The sequence below is a fragment of the Centroberyx affinis genome, unplaced genomic scaffold (assembly GCF_046629955.1).
Source record: "Centroberyx affinis isolate AG114_WGS23_722 - 3 ecotype Tasmania unplaced genomic scaffold, CSIRO-AGI_Caff_v1 ptg006285l_1, whole genome shotgun sequence".
In the NCBI taxonomy this organism is placed as follows: domain Eukaryota; kingdom Metazoa; phylum Chordata; class Actinopteri; order Beryciformes; family Berycidae; genus Centroberyx; species Centroberyx affinis.
The window spans coordinates 35,888-55,358 of record NW_027283195.1 but is presented as its reverse complement, the minus strand read 5'-3'; the positions used below and the strand labels follow the sequence as shown (position 1 = coordinate 55,358).

Below are 19,471 nucleotides of genomic sequence, written 5' to 3'. Positions count from 1 at the left end.
ATTTTTTTTATTTTTTTATTTTATTTTATTTGCACACACATAAAACTGCATAAAATCCAGATAATGAAAAAAATAAAAGATGTGACAGGAGACGTCAAGAAGCCACAGGCTTATTCAACACCTCCCCTCAACTTAAGGAGAAAACAAACAATAACAAAAAAGGAGAAAAAAAAAAAAGAAAAAAACTAAGCTAACATAATTTAGAAAAATGCAACAAAAAATAAATGACAACAAGAAGCACACAAACTGAGCAAAAAAAAAACCAATCAGTAGACAACAATCCAATAAAAACAAAGAAATACATGAAAAACAATAGGGAAAAGAAGAGAAAAAAAAAAATATATATATATATACGTCAAAAAATAATTAGACATCATGAATTGAATGTGATGACAATTTCCTTTTAAAATTTTCTAAAGATAACAAGCTCTTGATAACGTGTGCTTTAGCGTTCCATATCTGTACACCACGATATCTAAGGGAGTACTGGCCATGTTTCGTTTTGTAAAAAGGAAGGTGAAGATGATCAAACTGTCTAGTATTATATTAATGAATTTGGGAATTCAATTTGAAGAAGTTGCTAAACATTCCTGACACTGTGGGCTGCTTGGGATAAAACGCTGTGTCTGTCGCTGTAGAATACTACTCACAAGAGCTAACGGGCTAACATATAGTTACGATGCTAACGCGTCTGCAGTAGTTAGCATTAGCGTCTACTAACATAGTGCCCGGACATTACATAAATCACTTACCATGTGACACTACTATTTCCTGCCAGTGTACTTCAGTACACCACCGCTCAGAATCGGCTGTTCAGAGTCTCATGTTACATTAATTGTTTTGTTGGGAGTAATTCCTATGTTCCCAGGGTCCTATGTTCCCCAGTTCTACATATTTGCTCTCCCAGGGTCCTATGTTCCCAGGGTCCTATGTTACCAGGGTCCTATGTTACCAGGGTCCTATGTTCCCCAGCTCTATAAACTATATAAATTGTATGACATGCAGCAATAAAACATTCTGGGTAGTTTTGTGGATCAAACCCAACCAAACCAATCAAACCCAGTTGAGTCAAGTTTGAGTAAAATTTTTCTCCACAGGACCACCCAGAGATTTAATAATCTCTGCCGGGTCAGATTTGAACACCACAGATGTAACAATTTTTTTAGAGACCTTCAAAATCAAATAAAATGATAACCATTGTTTTGTTGTGTTTATATAGCTGTTTTGAAGCCTTGTTCCAATAAAAAAACTGAATAAAATTCATGAAATATTTTAACTTGAAACGGGTCAAATTTGACCTGAACACAATAGGAGGGTTAATGTGTGTTAACAGAATATTGAACTGGGGAACATAGGACCCTGGGAACATAGGACCTTGGGAACTTAGGACCCTGGGAACATACGTAGATACGCTCCTGTTTTGTTGGAGCTTGGAAAGGTCAACTCCAACACTAATAGCAACTAAAAGTGAATGTTTTACCACAAAAGAGTAATCACATAGTACACATAAGTGAGCAGATTTGGTTGAAGACTAGATGCAAGGGGATCTTTCAAATCTTTTTCTTACAAATGGAGAAACTGCGTGTGTCTACCCTTTGCATCTACTTTTCATTGGATTTTTGGGCCTACGCACCCCCTGTTTTTGCATGCCCATGCAGTATAATAGATTCAGATTCAGCCTGTGCTACTTCAATTTGGTTGAACAAATTTTGAAGTATGAGTTCAGCAAGGAATCAATACCCATCCTGTACCGGTCTGTTCTCAAGATCAAAAGCACAAGTTCCACAATACACTCTTTTATGAAGCCAAGTGCAGTACTGATTGACTAACTAAAAAAGAGGCCATGGCAAGTTTTTGATCAGAGCAAAGCAGTGGGATTTGTCAGTAATGTTAACCAAGGCAAGTCTCGATAATGTCATATAATGTCTCTTTCTCCATGCAGTAGCGCTGGCCTCCTGTGACTTTAACCAGGGCAGCGAGCCATTCTGTAGGTTCACCCAGGACACAACAGACAACAGTGACTGGATCCGGCACAAAGGTCCAACCCCGACACCCGGTACCGGGCCAAGCGGAGACTACCCCGACGGAAGTTAGTCCTGCTCACCTTTAAACTTCTCTGGGTTTTTGTAAAGATTTTATTTCTGTTGAATTATTTTGTGTAGTAGAAAGACAGGAAAGATGATCTGAACCCATGGCATCGCAAGTATGTGGCAATGCATGAAGCTGCCAGAAAACTCCACTATCAAACAGTTTTTCTCAAATGACTACAAACTAAGGTTCATGCTCTCAAAAGAGTTAACTGAGCCAACAAAACCCTTGATAATTTTGCAAAACTAACTACATTATCATTGTTTTCACGCAGAATACAAAACTACACATTTTTCAATTTTGAAAAAATTGTTCAGTTTAAAGATTATGTATACAATACTGTACAAAAGTCTTAGGCACCCTAGATATATACATTTTTATATAAACAATTTTATATACATTGTGTCTTAGATGTTTATTTATTTGTTTTCTGCATTAGTGTGTCAGTATACTGCTCTTTATAGTAAATTTTTTATATTTAGAGACCTTTCATTTCATTATTTTTGAACGCATCTTCGCTTTATGGATCTTTTGCCTAAGACTTTTGCACGTACTGTAGATAGTATATAGATATATGAATATTGGCACAAAATATCAGCAGGTTCAATACAAAAATATCTGTTTCAGTATTTGCCTTCAATAACCGATATTGGTCCCTTGGTTGGACCCTACACAGCAACAATATGCTGCTCGGTACCCAGCGCAGGACTAGGTTAATTTGGGGTTCTAGGTTGAAAACACTGAATTCTAATTTGTGATAAAATAAATAAATCTTTCCCTTCACGCTCTCTATCCAGAGGGCTATTATATCTACCATGAGTGTGACAACGTGGCCAATGGGCAGAAAGCCCGTCTGCTGAGTCCTGCCATCTCATCGTCCATCACTCAGATCTGTGTCCAGTTTCGATATTACATGTATGGCACTGACACTCACAACACTCTGAGGGTTCTGGCCAGGAGGCCCGGCACCGAGGACGAGGTCTGGAAGAAGACGGGCATCCAGAGTCCATCCTGGCTGAAGGGCTCCGTCACTGTGTCCAAACCCTCTGATCAGACCATCTCCGTGAGTGTTTATTACTATAATAATCAGTTTACCTGTGTAGGTCTATAGCACTATTTAAAAAAGAAAGTTCACAAAGTGCTTTAACAATCAAATAAAAATGATCACACTCAGAGAAAGTGTAGTGTGTACATATAGTGTGATAGTTTAGTATTATATGAGTATTTGGTGTTTATTTAAATAAGAGTTTAGGAACAAGATGAAATTTACATTTGAAGAAAAAAAGTAGTCACTAATTCAAATCTTAAAAAAAAAAGAATTAAAACATTGATGTTAAAAATTTTAGCGCTTCATTATAAGTTAGAAAACATAGGAGACTGCTTCTACTACTAATAATAATGATATTAAATAATAATAATAATGAGCACATTCATACATATTAGGTGAAATCAGATCAAAATATCTCATTAGAATCAATTCAGGTTAAGGGTTTCCCATAGACAGCCAGTGTAGTAACGATCAATTCTACAATAAATATGTAATCAACCAAACTGCATCATATCCATCATATCGGAGGTGGACCACAATGACTGGACCAATTTTTAATATAGGGACAATATCAGCCATATGTATCGACAAACAGACATATTGGTCTAATGCTAACAGACACACACAAACATGCATAGATTTGCACTTAAACCTAACTTTTACGATTAGATTTTACCATAAAATTTTTTACGTCTCTTATCTCCTCTTTCCCTCCCAGTCAACATATTTAACACCAGTAGTTGTAAAACAATCTAAGTATCCAGGAGGAGAAATATAGGAGTGATAACAGCACACTTTCACATTCTCAGCTATTTAAAAGCATCTATTCACACAGAGCTGCAGAACTATCACCCTGAGCTATAAACTTTACACAAAATTTTATTTTATACTGCTTGCAACTCACGTTCATGAATTTGATGGAATTTGAGCCCACTGACCGGGTGCATACTGTGTTGACATAAATAACACTATCACCAACACTATAAACATCAAAGCTATACATCTTGTCAGTGTCTTGCAGAAACAAAATACAAGGTGTTTCAAAAGTATGCAATTTTTACAATTCTCTAACCCTTTAACAATAAATAATCAAAACAAATTGGTATAATTTCAGTAAATTTAACTTAATACTTACTGTAATTTTAACAAAATAATCCGACATTCAATTGATAATATTTACCCTAAAATATTAACAATACAGTGAGTAGGCTATTAGAAATGTATGTATATACACCCATTACATACATATATATATATATATATATATATATACAGTATGTACCCATTTTTGAAACAGGCTGTAATATGTCCAAAAAGTGCAAGAATTAGGGAAAGCTGGTTGATTTCCCTATTGACACCTATTTTTAACAGTTTGTTATATTCTGCAGGACAGTGGTGCATTTGTGTAATCTGTTCAGTGCCACACCCAGAGCTCTGTATTTAACATACCTTTTTTCTCTCGATTTTTTCTCTCCATAATTTGCTGTGGATTTGTGTGCCATTTTTGTAATCTAGTTTTTACAGTAACACTTTACAATAAGGGTCACTAAGTTAAGGGTTAGTTAATGCCTAATAAACATTAACTAACCCTTAATTAACAGTTAACTAATGTGTCTGATAATCATTTACTAATGGTGTTCATGTTAACTAAGGTATTAATTTATACATTATTTAAGTCATCTTTATAAACTATTAAATAATGTATAAATTAATACCTTAGTTAACATGAATACCGTTGGTAAATTACACATAAGTTAAATGTTAATTAAGGGTTAGTTAATACTTATTAAGCATTAACTAACCCTTATTAAGCATTAACTAACCCTTATTAAGCATTGACTAACCCTTAACTTAGTGACCCTTATTGTAAAGTGTTACCGTTTTTACTTTTAATGAGATTGCAAAACTGAAATCAGACTACAGCCCATATGAAGTGTTTCTCATACTACTCTGGTTCATTGTGTTATCATGTATGCTGATGACATACTGTTTTCTCTCTGTGTCTGTAGATTGTGTTTGAGGCTCAGAGAGGCTTTGTTGATTCATGTGACTCAGCCCTGGACAACATTATCATTACCGAAGGAGCATGTCCCTGTGAGTTTTAGCTGAACATCACCACATACACACACACACACATACACACACACCTTGCAGTATAACCGAGTCTCAATGGGTTTTGTCCACAGCCTGTCTGACTGGTTGTGATTTTGACACTATTGATGACCTGTGTGGGTGGACGGCTCCTCTACCTGAGAATCCTGACATTTTTGGATTTAGTCAGTGGATTGGACCTACAGACACCGAAGGCACCGGACCTGATGATGACTTTTCCAAACCTGGATGTAAGTGGCCATATAGGCCTATTTATATAATATAATAAAATGTGTCAATTAATAATTGCAATAATTGTCTTTATATGATGTAAAATTATTTTTAAAAAGGCATTTCAATTTTACGTTTTGTTATTCTATTTACTAATGTGTTTTATATTCATTTTTCGTCTCACAATTCATTTGTCCACTGCTTTACCATTTACACTTTCTGCTTGGGCCATTTTTAAATGACTCTTTTTAATTAGACGACATGCACCTGCACTAAGTAATACGAAGTCCAACCCACAGAGTAGTAAAGGAGCCCTCATTGGCCAGGTGCTGGCCATTGATTTTAATGTCAAGTTAATCACTTTATAATTAGTTTTTGTACTTTGTACTTATTAATGAATCAATAATAATTAATCACTTAAGTAGTCTATAATAATTAGGCCTCCATACATATGATGTGTACGTACTGATATCGTTTTTTGAAGGCTGATGCAGTACCAATATTCACAGACTCAAGCTGCCACTTGATGATATTTTGTGTATTCAGTATTCAGTGTCTCCACCAGAATTCTATTACTGTCAGGGTGATAAAGCCTCTGAAACAGCATTTAGACCATGGGACACTAAAACTCTAAATTGAAACCCAGGATAATAATAATAATAAACATTTATGACCACTTGGGGAAATTTGTTCACACCATCAGCAGTGCATCACTGCATCAGCAGTGATAGGATACAGCGAAGAAAAAATAGAATCGAAATGAGAATATAGTGATAATAATACACGTCTTCTACAAATCAAATTTTATGTACTGGTATTCAATGTAGTGATGTAAGTAACCACTAAAAATAAGTTGTTTCGTAAAAGTAAAGATGGTGTAAATTCAATAAATCTTTACGAATTGAATTGAACAAGAAAATAAAAATAGTGCAAATTGTTTGGCCTTTATTGTTTGATTGATTGAACCTTTCTTTTTTTTAGGTAGTCTCGTTGAGATCAAGATCTCTTTTTCAAGAGACACCTGAGAACAGCAGCAAAACATATACAAACATAACAAACAAGCACAATCCAATCACACGTTACAAAGTCAGTATTTAGTGAACATACATGGACGAATCATCAGAAACAATCACAAATGTCATTGGTAACACTTTACAATAAGGGTCACTAAGTTAAGGGTTAGTTAATGCTTAATAAGCATTAACTAACCCTTAATTAACAGTTAACTAATGTGTCTGGTAATCATTTACTAATGGTGTTCATGTTAACTAAGGTATTCATTTATACATTATTTAATAATCATCTTTATAAACTATTAAATAATGTATAAATTAATACCTTAGTCAACATGAACACATTAGTAAATTACACATTAGATAACTGTTAATTAAGCATTAACTAACCCTTAACTTAGTGACCCTTATTGTAAAGTGTTACCATGTCATTAAATAAGTAAGCAATTATGAATTTAAAATCATAAGGGGTTAAGATGTACTAGTTTCCAAGTACATTCTAGTAGTAAGTCCTTTGTATTCATTCCACTTATAAGGTGCAAAGTTAGGCGTGGAATATCTGAGATCTGGTACAGTAGTTAATGGTTGTAAAAGCAAATAGAGATGAGATGTACTAGGGAAGTTTTAGGAGAAGAGCCTTATAGATGAAAGGAGAGAATGTAATTCTCTTTTTAAATAGGTTGTTTTTACATAGGTGTACATTATGATATGGAGAATTAGCTAACAAGTGAAAAAGTCATTTTTCATTTATTTGTGACTTAAATGTCAGTTATTTTGTCTTTGCTATCCTCCATGTATAGTGGGTGCCTACATGTTGATGGATTCCCTGGATGCTATTCCTGGAGCCAAGGCTGAGATCAGAAGTCCTTTAAGAGCCTCCTCTGGCTGTCTGGACCTCACCTTCCACTACTACATGTATGGCACCGCCACCACCATGGAGCTCAGTGTATACACCATCACTGCAGGTATGAAGTTAGGTTTGTCTTGATGTCTATATGGAGAGAAATGTAACATGAAGAGAGTTTGAATATTGTTTGTCTTCTTCACTACCCCTTTCAATCAGATGGAAGCCTCGGCGCACCTCTCTTCACCATCAGGGGGAACCAGGGCCAAAGCTGGAAGCCTGCAGAGGTCCGCTACCTGGGAACTGCTAACATCCAGGTAAATACTAGAACTGTGTGTGTGTGTGTGTGTGTGTGTGTGTGTGTGTGTGTGTGTGTGTGCGCACATGAGTATGCATTAATTTTCTTTTCACACCTAATATGTATTTCAGTTTGTGATCGTGGGCACCTATGGAGAGACTCCGCAGACAGATATCGCTGTTGATGCTGTATGTATCATGGCCTGCACAGGTGAGACATTGACCAGAGGGAATTTATGTTACTCTGAGCATGGTTAGATAAATGTAATGTATCAAAAGCATGATTTTTTTTTTCAATTATGTTTTCTTGTAAATGTGTTTGAAATGTATTTCTCTTTCATTTTTAGTTCAGCCAACAACTCCTGGTCCAACTACACCTAAACCACCAACCCCTGGACCATCCACACCAAAACCACCAACTCCTGGACCCACGACACCAAAACCACCAACTCCTGGTCCAACGACACCTAAACCACCAACTCCTGGACCAACTACACCAAAACCACCAACTCCTGGACCAACCACACCTAAACCGCCAACTCCTGGCCCAACTACACCTAAACCACCAACTCCTGGACCATCCACACCTAAACCGCCAACTCCTGGACCAACCACACCTAAACCACCAACTCCTGGTCCAACTACACCTAAACCGCCAACCCCTGGACCAACCACACCTAAACCGCCAACTCCTGGACCCACAACACCAAAACCACCAACTCCTGGACCAACCACACCTAAACCGCCAACTCCTGGACCAACCACACCTAAACCACCAACTCCTGGCCCCACAACACCAAAACCACCAACTCCTGGTCCAACCACACCAAAACCACCAACTCCTGGTCCAACCACACCTAAACCACCAACCCCTGGACCATCCACACCAAAACCACCAACTCCTGGACCCACAACACCAAAACCACCAACTCCTGGTCCAACGACACCTAAACCACCAACTCCTGGACCAACTACACCAAAACCACCAACTCCTGGACCAACCACACCTAAACCGCCAACTCCTGGACCATCCACACCTAAACCACCAACTCCTGGTCCAACCACACCTAAACCACCAACCCCTGGACCATCCACACCAAAACCACCAACACCTGGGCCAACCACGCCTAAACCACCAACTCCTGGACCCACAACACCTAAACCACCAACTCCTGGACCCACAACACCTAAACCACCAACTCCTGGACCAACTACTCCAAAACCACCAACTCCTGGACCAACAACGCCTAAACCAACAACGCCTAAACCAACAACACCTAAACCAACCACAGCAAAACCACCAAGTAAGATGGAAGATGAACATTTGGCAATCACAGATTTTAGATTAGTAGCATGATAGATGATTCTCCCACATTGCCTTTTTCCTTCATACACCATTCATAAACAATTTCTCAGATTTTCTTTCTTTCCTGTCCTCTTCTGTCTCTCTCCCTTTTCTCCCAACCAATTCTTTTCATTTCTACTCCACAGTAAAATGCCCTCCTGATGCGGAATACATCGAGTGTGGTCCAGCTTGTATCCCCTCCTGTGACGAACCCTCCACCAACTGTACTGGCTCCTGTATTACTGGCTGCTTCTGCAAGCCGGGTTTCGTATTTAAGGGCCGCCGCTGTGTACCACTGGAGAAATGTGGTTGTCTGGATGACCAGAATAACTACTATGAGGTCAGAGGTCATAATTTACCTGATCATGTGCTTAAATTATTGAAAGAGGGATGAGATAATGTGGAGAAGACAAAATTAGATGAGATGAAGCGATATGAGATGAAGAATGAAATTAAATGAACGTTCATTACCTTAAGTGAGACTGCTATGAAATCGCTGCATTTGTCTTGCATCCAAAGCAGCTCTGATGAAAAATTAAAAATGTTCATGAGATCTTTTGTATCTGTATGCATTTTCACACTATACATCTTGCCAATAAGATGCACTTGAGCACTTGAGATTGATTCTTTGACTGATCTTTTCTCAGCCTGGCGAAATCATCTTTGGCGATGGCTGCTCTAAGCTATGTCGCTGTGCAGGGAACTACACTTTAGACTGTGTTGATAACTCCTGTGACCCCACTGAGGAGTGTCGCAAGGTTAACGGTGTTGCAGGCTGCTATCCTAAAGGTAATGATATCATGGATCTTTTCAAAGCCGTGACAGGCAATTTACATGGGTCAATAAGCCTAATAACCCTAACCCTAGGCAAATAGGATGACCAATTTTCCCAACAGCTATAACCAATAGTCTTGCTTTCATCATTGTTTTGTTGCTTATACCATTTAATGAATCCAGTATTTATTCAGATAAATGCCCATTCTGTTAAGATGGCAGTTTGTTCTGAAATTCATAAAAATGTGTTGTCTCTCAGCAAGAATCAGTCTTAAATCACTGATTAGTCCTGAAAATAGTAATTTGAGACTTCTTTTTCATAACGTCCTGTTGTTAGAGTGTAACTAAACCCCACCCAAATCTGTGGTGAAGCCTGTCTACTGGTTAAAAGTAGGGTATTGAACTGGCCATCTGCTATTGGCTGATCTTTGGTGCCAGGTGATGTCACCCTCTATAGAGTACAACAGGTGGTGACGTCACCTGGCACCAAAGATCAGCCAATAGCAGATTTGGGTTTGGGGTTCAGTTACTCTTTAAGCATTGGCTTCTGTCCACACATCAGTTCCGAGCTATTCATTATCTTTTTTGTGTGAAAAAGAACCCTCAAGCCAATCCTCTAACATACAGCTACTCATACATTAATCCTTCAGGCACATCCACCTGCATAGCATCTGGTGATCCCCACTACACCACCTTTGACAAGCGCAAGTACAACTTCATGGGCAACTGTAGCTATCTGATGTCTGAACCCTGCAATGACACGACTCTGCCGCACTTCGAGGTCCACGCCGACAATGAAAACCGCTATAACAGACCGTCCATCTCCTACCTGAAGGCCGTGCATGTGTATGTGCGCAATTTGAAGATCTCCATCCTGAAAGGAGGCACTGTACAGGTAGGAAAGGAAGGAGAGGGGATGAAAAAATAGAAGAAAAGGGATGTGGTGACAAAGATGTGCTTTTATGAATGATGTGAATGGTGATTTGTGTGTTTTGTTGGTCTTGGTTGTAAAGCACTTTGTAAAATTGGTTCTAGAAAAGTGCTATATACTGTATATGCGTATAATTAGAACCTTTGATGTAAAGTGTTAACTCTAAGACTAGGCTTAATCCATGTCCAAGCAACCAGTCAGGTTTTGGGTCCGTGGACCAAAGCTAAATCAGTTGTTGTGGGACAACCTGAGGATCTGTTGTGAAAACTTCATAACTCCTATTTTGGTTATTTTCATGTTTTCACTTTAGTTGAAGAATTACATGTTCCTCTATGTTTTGAGAAAAGTCTCTGACCTCTTGGGCTGATGAAACCCTTTCAGTGCCCATTGGATAACATCAACAACATCAAATTGTAATCAAGTGTCAGAGCAAGTGTTAGAGCAATGGATAAGCCTTTTATAATGATGAACTGTCTCTATTTCCTCTCCTTGTGTTCCCATACAGCTGAATGGGACCAATGTAAACCTGCCAGTGACTCCAGTCCCTGGCGTCTCTGTGTTCAAGTCAGGGAAACACTACACTGTGGCCATGGACTTTGGTGTGACTGTTCGCTATGATGGACACCACTTCATGGACATCAAAGTGATCAAAGAGTGAGTGAAAACTGAAGTACAGATGTTGTCATTGTATGCCCTCTTTCTACATGCACTGTTGCTTCACCCCCAAGTAGAACCGAATATTCAGCAGTTCTAATACACGATAAATGCAGAGTAGAGGGATCTTTTTAATGGCTGCCATGGTAGTTCACGGTCAATGACATAGGCAATATAGGCAGTCGCGGGGCTCGTCATGATCTTGCCTAGGGCACCAAATATGCCAGGACCGCCACTGCACACAAAGACAGTCACACAGAGAAACATAAAATCTGCCCAAAGAAATCCTATATTCACACATTGTAGAAAGAGATGCACACATAGCAATGTCAGAAGTCGCAGTGATCTGTGCCAGTTTTCATGCTGACACAAAATCTCTGCTTCTTGACCAGTAAGTTGCACACATATAACAGCAGGATGGAGAAATAATAGCCCCATGCCCTGTTGAGCATGATGTCTTAAAGATGAACAACAGTTTAACAACCAAGTTCTCAGCCACTAGTAGCACTAGTGATGCAGACGTAGGATTCTTCTTACTCCACTGCAAGTTAGCTTGCTAGCAATCTCGGAACCCATCGTCTATCGGTCTGACGACGATTAGACTCTGGGGGCGACGGCCAATATTTCGGGGTTTCCGGTGCAGCCAGCGGACATCCGGGCCAAGACTTCCTCTTCCGTACGCCGGTCATTGTTTACAGTCCGATTAGCAACTTGAGACGCGAGAGTCGAACGTTTCTCCACACAACACACAAACATTGATACTTTTTGTAGGTGTTCCAGGTCCAGACGACATTTCGGCTAATCTCCATAAACAGATATCTGCATATGAGACGTCGTCTCTCAACTCCAACTCCATTCTCGCGTAATTTCCGAGAGCCGTTCATCGTTCTTATTTCCTTTTTTTTAGGGGGCGGGGGTTACTAGGTTTATCTGCGAAATAATCTGATTTGGATCAGATTCAAACTTAGACATCCCACCAATATAATTTCATTTTGCATGTGTGGACTAGGTTTAGCAGCACTAAATTACTCGTATTGCCAGACCTAATGTCAATGATCTGCATTGTAAACATTACACAAGGTGACGCCATCTCCCTCTGCTTCGTCAGTGAATTTACTACTTTGAATTTACCCTCTGTATGAAATGTGTTATGTAAATAAAGTTGCCTTGCCTTGAATGCAATTCATGCAACACTTAATATTAGAAAACTTTTTATTGGCACAATAAAAAAACAAGTATAATGAACTTTTGTGCAAAACAGATTTTAGTGCAAATCAGATAGATTATTATCTATCTTACAATTATCGGCTCTCACCAAGTACGACTCGGTTCCCTTCGTACCAAAGAGCCGTTGAAAAGAATCGGATCGTTCACGAACGTAACAACTACAACCAGTAGACTCTTGGACTTTGATGGCACATGGTTGAGAGCTGCTGATTTAGAGGAAATCCTAGCTATAACAAGATTGGGCTCTGTCGATCTCAGTCCCACAAACCACTCACTTGTACATTTTGTCACTGGCTTCAAACCTGTAAATTGCAGCTATAAGGACAAGCTGTGTGGACTGTGTGGCGACTACAATGGAGATGCCAAGGACGACTTCCGTAAGCCAGACGGCTCTCTGACCAACAACGCCAATGACTTCGGACACAGCTGGGTCACCGATCCCGAGTGAGTAACACTGATGCATGGGTGAGAGCCCATACAAATACATACACGCTTACACCAGTGCTATCTTATCTTATCTTATCTTACCATACATGCAAACACACATAAACACGTGTACAGGCACACACACACAAGCACTCCATCTGACCTTGATCTGTGTCTCTTTCTTTTTCTTTCTTGTTCTTTCACACACAGACGAAGCATTGTAAGTTTGTTCTTAAAGGAATAGTTAACCCAAACATTTTGTCATTATCTACTCACCCTCATGTCACTGGGAATTTTGTTTGTATGAGTTTGTTAGTGCTGATCTGTATCATCTTTCTCCAAAACAACTCTAGTAGCTGGGAACTGGTTCTGTAGAGTTCCAAAAGATGACAGCATAATCCAAGTGTTCTGAAGCCAAACAATTGCACTGTGGGCCCAAAAGTCCAATATTTACCTCATTATTACCTAAATAGCTACTAGGGTTGAACGATTTTGAAAAAATATCAGATTGCAATTATTTTGACTGATATTGCAATTGCGATATGATTTGCGATATTAGAGGGAATGATAATTTTTACATCATTATTCTCATTTTCATTGAAAAACGTATTAAAATGATTATGGTGTGATTTTTGCGGGGATCTGTACCAAACAAAGATGTTTTCTTAAGTCAGTAGAATATGATGTGTAGGCCAGGACATCTCTGCAGCACCACAATATTTCATTTAAAATGGTATTTTGACACGTTTCACCTTTAACAAATATTGCGCCTCCTGCGATTTGAAAATTGCAGTAGGCCATATTGCGATTTCGATAAAATTTCGATTCATTGTTCAGCCCTAATAGCTACTGCCTAATAGCTACTACAATTTGAAACTTGATGACTTTGGCGACCTCATGAGTCCCTCAGTGGCATGTTTTACATCACTGTCACCAAGACAACTTGTTCCAGCCCCTTGCAGACTGCAGAGAGAAAATATGTATACAGAAGACATGATGTGAAATTGTCATAATGCAAATAATGGACCCGGAGAGTTATTTTTCCTATTTATTTATTTATTTATTTATTTTAAATAGGGACAGTGCATATTAATGAACATTTAAAATCAAATGTAAATATGCCAGATTTAGCCACCAGGCTAATTTTCATCTGTTGTCCCTTGGCAGGTTGATGTCACAGTAAAAAAGAATAAAATCATCATAACTATTCAAATTAATTCTCAGTACAAAAACAGCACATACTACCTAAAACTCACTCTACATAATAAACAAGCCCTAAACACATACAGACAACACATCCAGAGGTTTTTTTTATGATAGATTATGGGAGCAGTTTTGATTATCCAGTAACCATTTTTTTTTAAATGTTTGGTAAATGAAGTAAGGGTTGGCAAATCCCTGATGACACACACACACACACACACACACACACACACACACACACACACACAGAGCTCCTCTAACCCTCTGTCTCTGTCGGCAGCTGTAATAAGAAACCCAATACCACCATACCTGGTTGTACAGATGATGAGCAGGATCTGTATGAAGGCTCTGGATACTGTGGCATCTTACTGGACAACAAGGGCCCCTTCGCCGTCTGCCACCCCAAAGTCAACCCCAATGTGAGTGCTTACACACACACACACACACACACACACAGTACGCAAATTTTCTTGTACAAAAATTTTCTTGGACAAAATTACTTCAAAATACATTTATTTGGGATTTGGGGGTCTAAAATCTGGAGTGGAAATTCATGTAAAAGTATAAAATTTCAATAGCAGAAAAATGTTTTTGTACATTTAGTAATTTGGGTCATAGTGCCTCTCTGGCAAAAATGACATGGTGAATATATTTCCTTTTCAAAATTGCTCTATGTTTTTTACCTTTGTCATCAAAGGTGTGTGTGATTCTAGTTCCCATCATTTCTCCATCACTATTATGTAAAAATATGGAGCGCACTTATCACATGCCCATTGAATTGTTTTTGATTTACATTTTTACGTGTTAGCAATTCGGCTGATGCTCTTATCCAGAGGAACGTTCAACGGTAGAATAAGCTTCAATCCCTAGATCACCAAAAATTACAAGCAACCCAGAATAAGGAGGTCAGAGGTCAAGGACTTTGTGGCCGTATAATATTCCTGTGACCACAGAACAATCATGTAGGAGTGAAGTCCTGGGAAAGAAATACAATAAGAGCTAAAGAGATAGAAATGGAAAGTAACGATACAGGAAATTTCAGAAATGGAGAGAATAACTTAGTTAAGTGGATGAGATATGAGGCCATCAATTAATTTATGAAATTACTTAAACTCAGATTAACAAAATAATTTACAAAAGGACAGAGGCAGATCTTGGGAAAACAAATAATCATATAGACATACTCAGTGAACACATCTTAGAGGAGGAGTAGACACACACACACATACACTCATTTTTTTTTTCATTTCAGTTTGTGTGTAGGTATATCCGTATGCGTATATGAAGCTATGTATGTACATATAAATATTTGTGTGCATACATGTGTGTATATGTTTGTATGTGTATGGATGAATATGTAATGGGGTTTTTTTCCCCTTTCCTTCTGTTTGTATCACCGGGTGTATAAAATACAAAAAAATGGAAAAATAATAATAATAATAATAATTGCAAGGACATGAAAATATACTGGACATTTTGTGGTTGTGCTGATTTATGAATTAATTGCAATAAAAGTATGAAAAAAAAGAACTACAGAGATAGAAGGGATTTTTTTTGCATGGTCTTTGTTATAGTGCTAAATAAAAAGGAGGGTAAACTTTGACCACCAGTCAGTAATCAGGGAGGCTGGTCAAAACAATGTAAAAGTGTTAAATTAACTTTGATGCCTATGGACTGATACAGACATTGGCATGGTATTGAATTAACTGCTGTAAGAGAAGGAACTAAATGGTGTGTGTGTGTGTGTGTGTGTGTGTGTTCTCAGAACTACTTCAGGGACTGTCTGTTTGACCTGTGCGAGCTGGACGGAGCCAGGCCCATCCTGTGTGAAGCCATCGAAGCCTACGTCAACGAGTGCCAGGACCGCGGGGTCAACATCGGGCCCTGGAGGAATGAAACCTTCTGCCGTGAGTGGAGGGACGGAGGGAGGGATGGAGGCAGGGGTAGAGGGGTAGAGAGACGGAGGGAGGGACATAGGGATGGATAGCAGGAGGTAGGGATGGTAGGATACATGGAGGGAGGCAAGGAGGTAGGTTGGATGGATAGAGGAGGGATGGATGGATGGAGCCAGGGAGGGTAGGATGGATGGATTAATGGGTGGTTGGAGGGATGGAAGCAGGGTCCTTGAAAACTCTTAACATATTTTAAATTGAATTAGGTGAATTCAAGGCCTTTAGTACAGTTAAAGGTTGTGTTTGAGTCTGAAATACAGATTCACAGGTCTTAAAAATGTAGTTTACTTTGCTCAGGTTTCCCATCCCATGGCCCTGATATAAAATTCCATGGCTTTCCATAATAAGTCGGAGCACTCCCATAACCTAAAACTGTTCTTCCTGTTGTTTATCAGTCTGGTTTTTACTCCAGTTGGGCTGAAAACCATCTAATGTAATGAATCTGTGAAACAAGCTATATTCCTGTAAAGAAACCCATTCATAAAATTCACTGAAATTCCCCCGACTTGCCCTGTCTGAATAGATATTTCAGGAATTCCATGACCAGTGGAAAGCCTGTTTACTTTATTGTTTCTTCACATTCACATTTATTTTTGGGATGAAATTGGTCTTAAATTGTGTTTCGCAAACTAGTTGTGGGTAGATAATTCAATTTTATCATTTATCGATGTGAAACAATTCTGCTGTCTAAATTGATGATAGTAAGCAATTTCTATTTAAAAACTGACAAATTCAGGTATGAAAAATTTTAAGGAATATTATTTGGAAATTGCAGTTTTGTTTGACATCACACCCTAACATTGCCATTCAGTTCAACGGGGTGAACATTCATTTGATTGACGTCATTTTGCATACGTAAGCCATATCGTGATATATATCGATATCAAACATAATCCTTAATAGGGCTGTGCAAAAAAAATAAATATTTTTTTCCATGATACTGTATCGATTTTCCAGCCCCTTGTATCGATACATTAAAAAAAATTATTCATGTTTTAAACGGATTTAAAATGTCCTTAAATTTCCCTCAAATCCCTTTGAATTGAATAGTTTTGACTCAATTTGTCCGCTGAGTTATCGATATAATGTGATGTACATATTAGACTACCCAAGTTGTATTTTCAGCTCTATTTTCAGTAAATTATGTAGAGTATTGCAATGTATTGTGATACGTATCGTATCGTGAGGTCCTTGCCAATACCCAGCCTTAATCCTTAATAATAATGATTATCGTGATATTGATTTCAACCATATGATGGTTTGATTTTTGGTCCATATCGCCCAGCCCTAGTCACCCCACAACTAGGGCTGGGCGATATGGACCAAAAATGATATCTCTGTATTTTTAGGCTGAATGGCGATACACAATATATATCTCGGTATTTTCTACAAAGTGGGCTATAAGAAACACAGTTGTAAGTAGGGCTGGGCGATATGGACAAAATAAAATATCACAATATTTTTGACCAAATACCTCGATATCGATATTGCGACAATATTGTAGGGATGATTATTGGTGCTTTCACAAAATATTTAAACAATGAGATTTTTGATAAATAATCATCAGTAATGTGGATATAATGACTAAGTGGGTAAAGGCAAATAACAGAACAGCTAGAACAGTCTGGTAAGTTCAGAAAATGACATCACTTTACTGTAATGCAGCCTTTAAAACCAGGAAAAGACACTTATGCCATATCACCATATTACCATATCCAAAATCTAAGACGATATCTAGTCTCATATCACGATCTCGATATAATATCGATATATTGCCCAGCCCTAGGGGTGACAATGTAAATAACAACCCTATCACTGACTTATGATTCACTTCTGCCCCCCCCAGCCCTGAGCTGCCCTCCCAACAGCCACTATGTGCCCTGTGCCGCCCCCTGCCAGGAGACCTGTGCTGGTAAACCTCCCACCGGCTGTGGCGGTCCCTGTTCTGAGGCCTGCGTGTGTGATCCCGGCTATGTGCTGAGCGCCGGCAAGTGTGTGAAGAAGAACTCGTGTGGCTGCAAACACACCAATGGGCAGTATTATGAGGTAAAGTGTATGTGATAGGGCACCGGGGAAGTGTGTGGGGAAGTGTGTGTGTGTGATTTGTACATATTTCAGTATACTGTCTGAATGAGTCTTTCATTACAATCGACATCAACACCTCTAGACACTTTCTGTACATATATATGGCCTTCTGTTAATGTGAATATGACATTTTGCACATCATGCACTGTATATAAGCTGTAGATTGACATATGTGGTCTTCATATTCTAATATCCTTCTAATGTGTTATATATTGCATATAACTTGATATTTTCACATTTTTTCTCATTCTGCATATATTTGAATTCCCCAAAATACTATTAAAGTAAATACCAAATTTTTCTTAGTCTCAGGAGTTTCTACTGCTGTCATTTTGCATTTTGTCTTATAATACTGTAATTAATATTTTCTCATACTTTTCATTCAAGCATTTGCACTTCATATGTTTTCGGCACATTGGAAATTGTGTTATGTTTAATTCTCATTTCTATTCTATTCTTCTTTGCTGTATCCTGTTATTATTTGCTGCTTAAACAACCCAATTTCCTCACAGGAATCAATAAAGTTTCATCTTATCTTATTTTTATTTGAAGAGAGCTTTGAATAAATTAACGAATCTCTCTGGCTGCTATCCTCTCTGTGTGTCTCTCAGCCTGGAGAGGAGTTTTATGTGGAGGACTGTAAGCTGAAGTGCAGGTGTGATGCTCCCTTCGTCACCTGTGTGGCCTCTGAATGCCCCCCACTGCACGAATGTAAGCTCCAGGGAGGAGAGCTGGGCTGCTACCCGACCAGTAAGTCCCCACTCATCAAACTACCAGCTAGGTTACCAGTTTACCAAACTTGAAATGAATTATACTGAAATATATACTGTATATGCCCCTGCTATAAAGAGCACAAGTTCACCTTTAATTAGTGGTAACTAGGGCTCTGTCAAATCCTTTGTTCATCTCATATTGGAAGAAGCAGTAGAACAGGGTGACAATTTGATGCTACAAGCATTTCAGTTTTTAACTTCGGAATACCTGACCCATTTGAATTCCCTCCCTCTAGGGTTAGATTGATACCGTATTTCCTCTAATAGTGGCCAGGTCTCCGATAATGGTCGACACAAACAAATAAAGGCCGGCCCCAAATACAGGCCGCGGGAAAAAACAAAGGAAAAAACAACGGTGGTAAAGTCCTGGTGCCTGTTATATAATGTAACTGTAGTTTGTAGTAACGTACAAGTGCCACAAGATGGCAGTATGCCACAAGACGGCTCGGCCGGCGGAAGTCTCCGGAGCGTGCCGTCGTCGATTACCGT

At 38.7% G+C, this 19,471-nt stretch overlaps 1 protein-coding gene across 1 annotated transcript in view; it reads left to right on the top strand.

The window, feature by feature from the left end:
• Positions 1–1,942: 1,942 nt before the first annotated feature.
• The window catches only part of zanl (zonadhesin, like), a gene marked incomplete at both ends in the record, with an annotated part of 53,168 nt that continues 35,639 nt past the window's right edge, over positions 1,943–19,471 (top strand). The window contains 17 exon segments of the mRNA XM_071512446.1: positions 1,943–2,089; positions 2,886–3,151; positions 5,146–5,230; positions 5,323–5,478; positions 7,272–7,436; positions 7,535–7,632; positions 7,745–7,823; positions 8,245–8,916; positions 9,104–9,297; positions 9,605–9,746; positions 10,382–10,626; positions 11,168–11,316; positions 12,859–12,987; positions 14,453–14,591; positions 15,938–16,079; positions 17,971–18,170; positions 18,821–18,959. Of these exon segments, the coding sequence (XP_071368547.1) occupies positions 1,943–2,089; positions 2,886–3,151; positions 5,146–5,230; positions 5,323–5,478; positions 7,272–7,436; positions 7,535–7,632; positions 7,745–7,823; positions 8,245–8,916; positions 9,104–9,297; positions 9,605–9,746; positions 10,382–10,626; positions 11,168–11,316; positions 12,859–12,987; positions 14,453–14,591; positions 15,938–16,079; positions 17,971–18,170; positions 18,821–18,959 (3,147 nt within the window).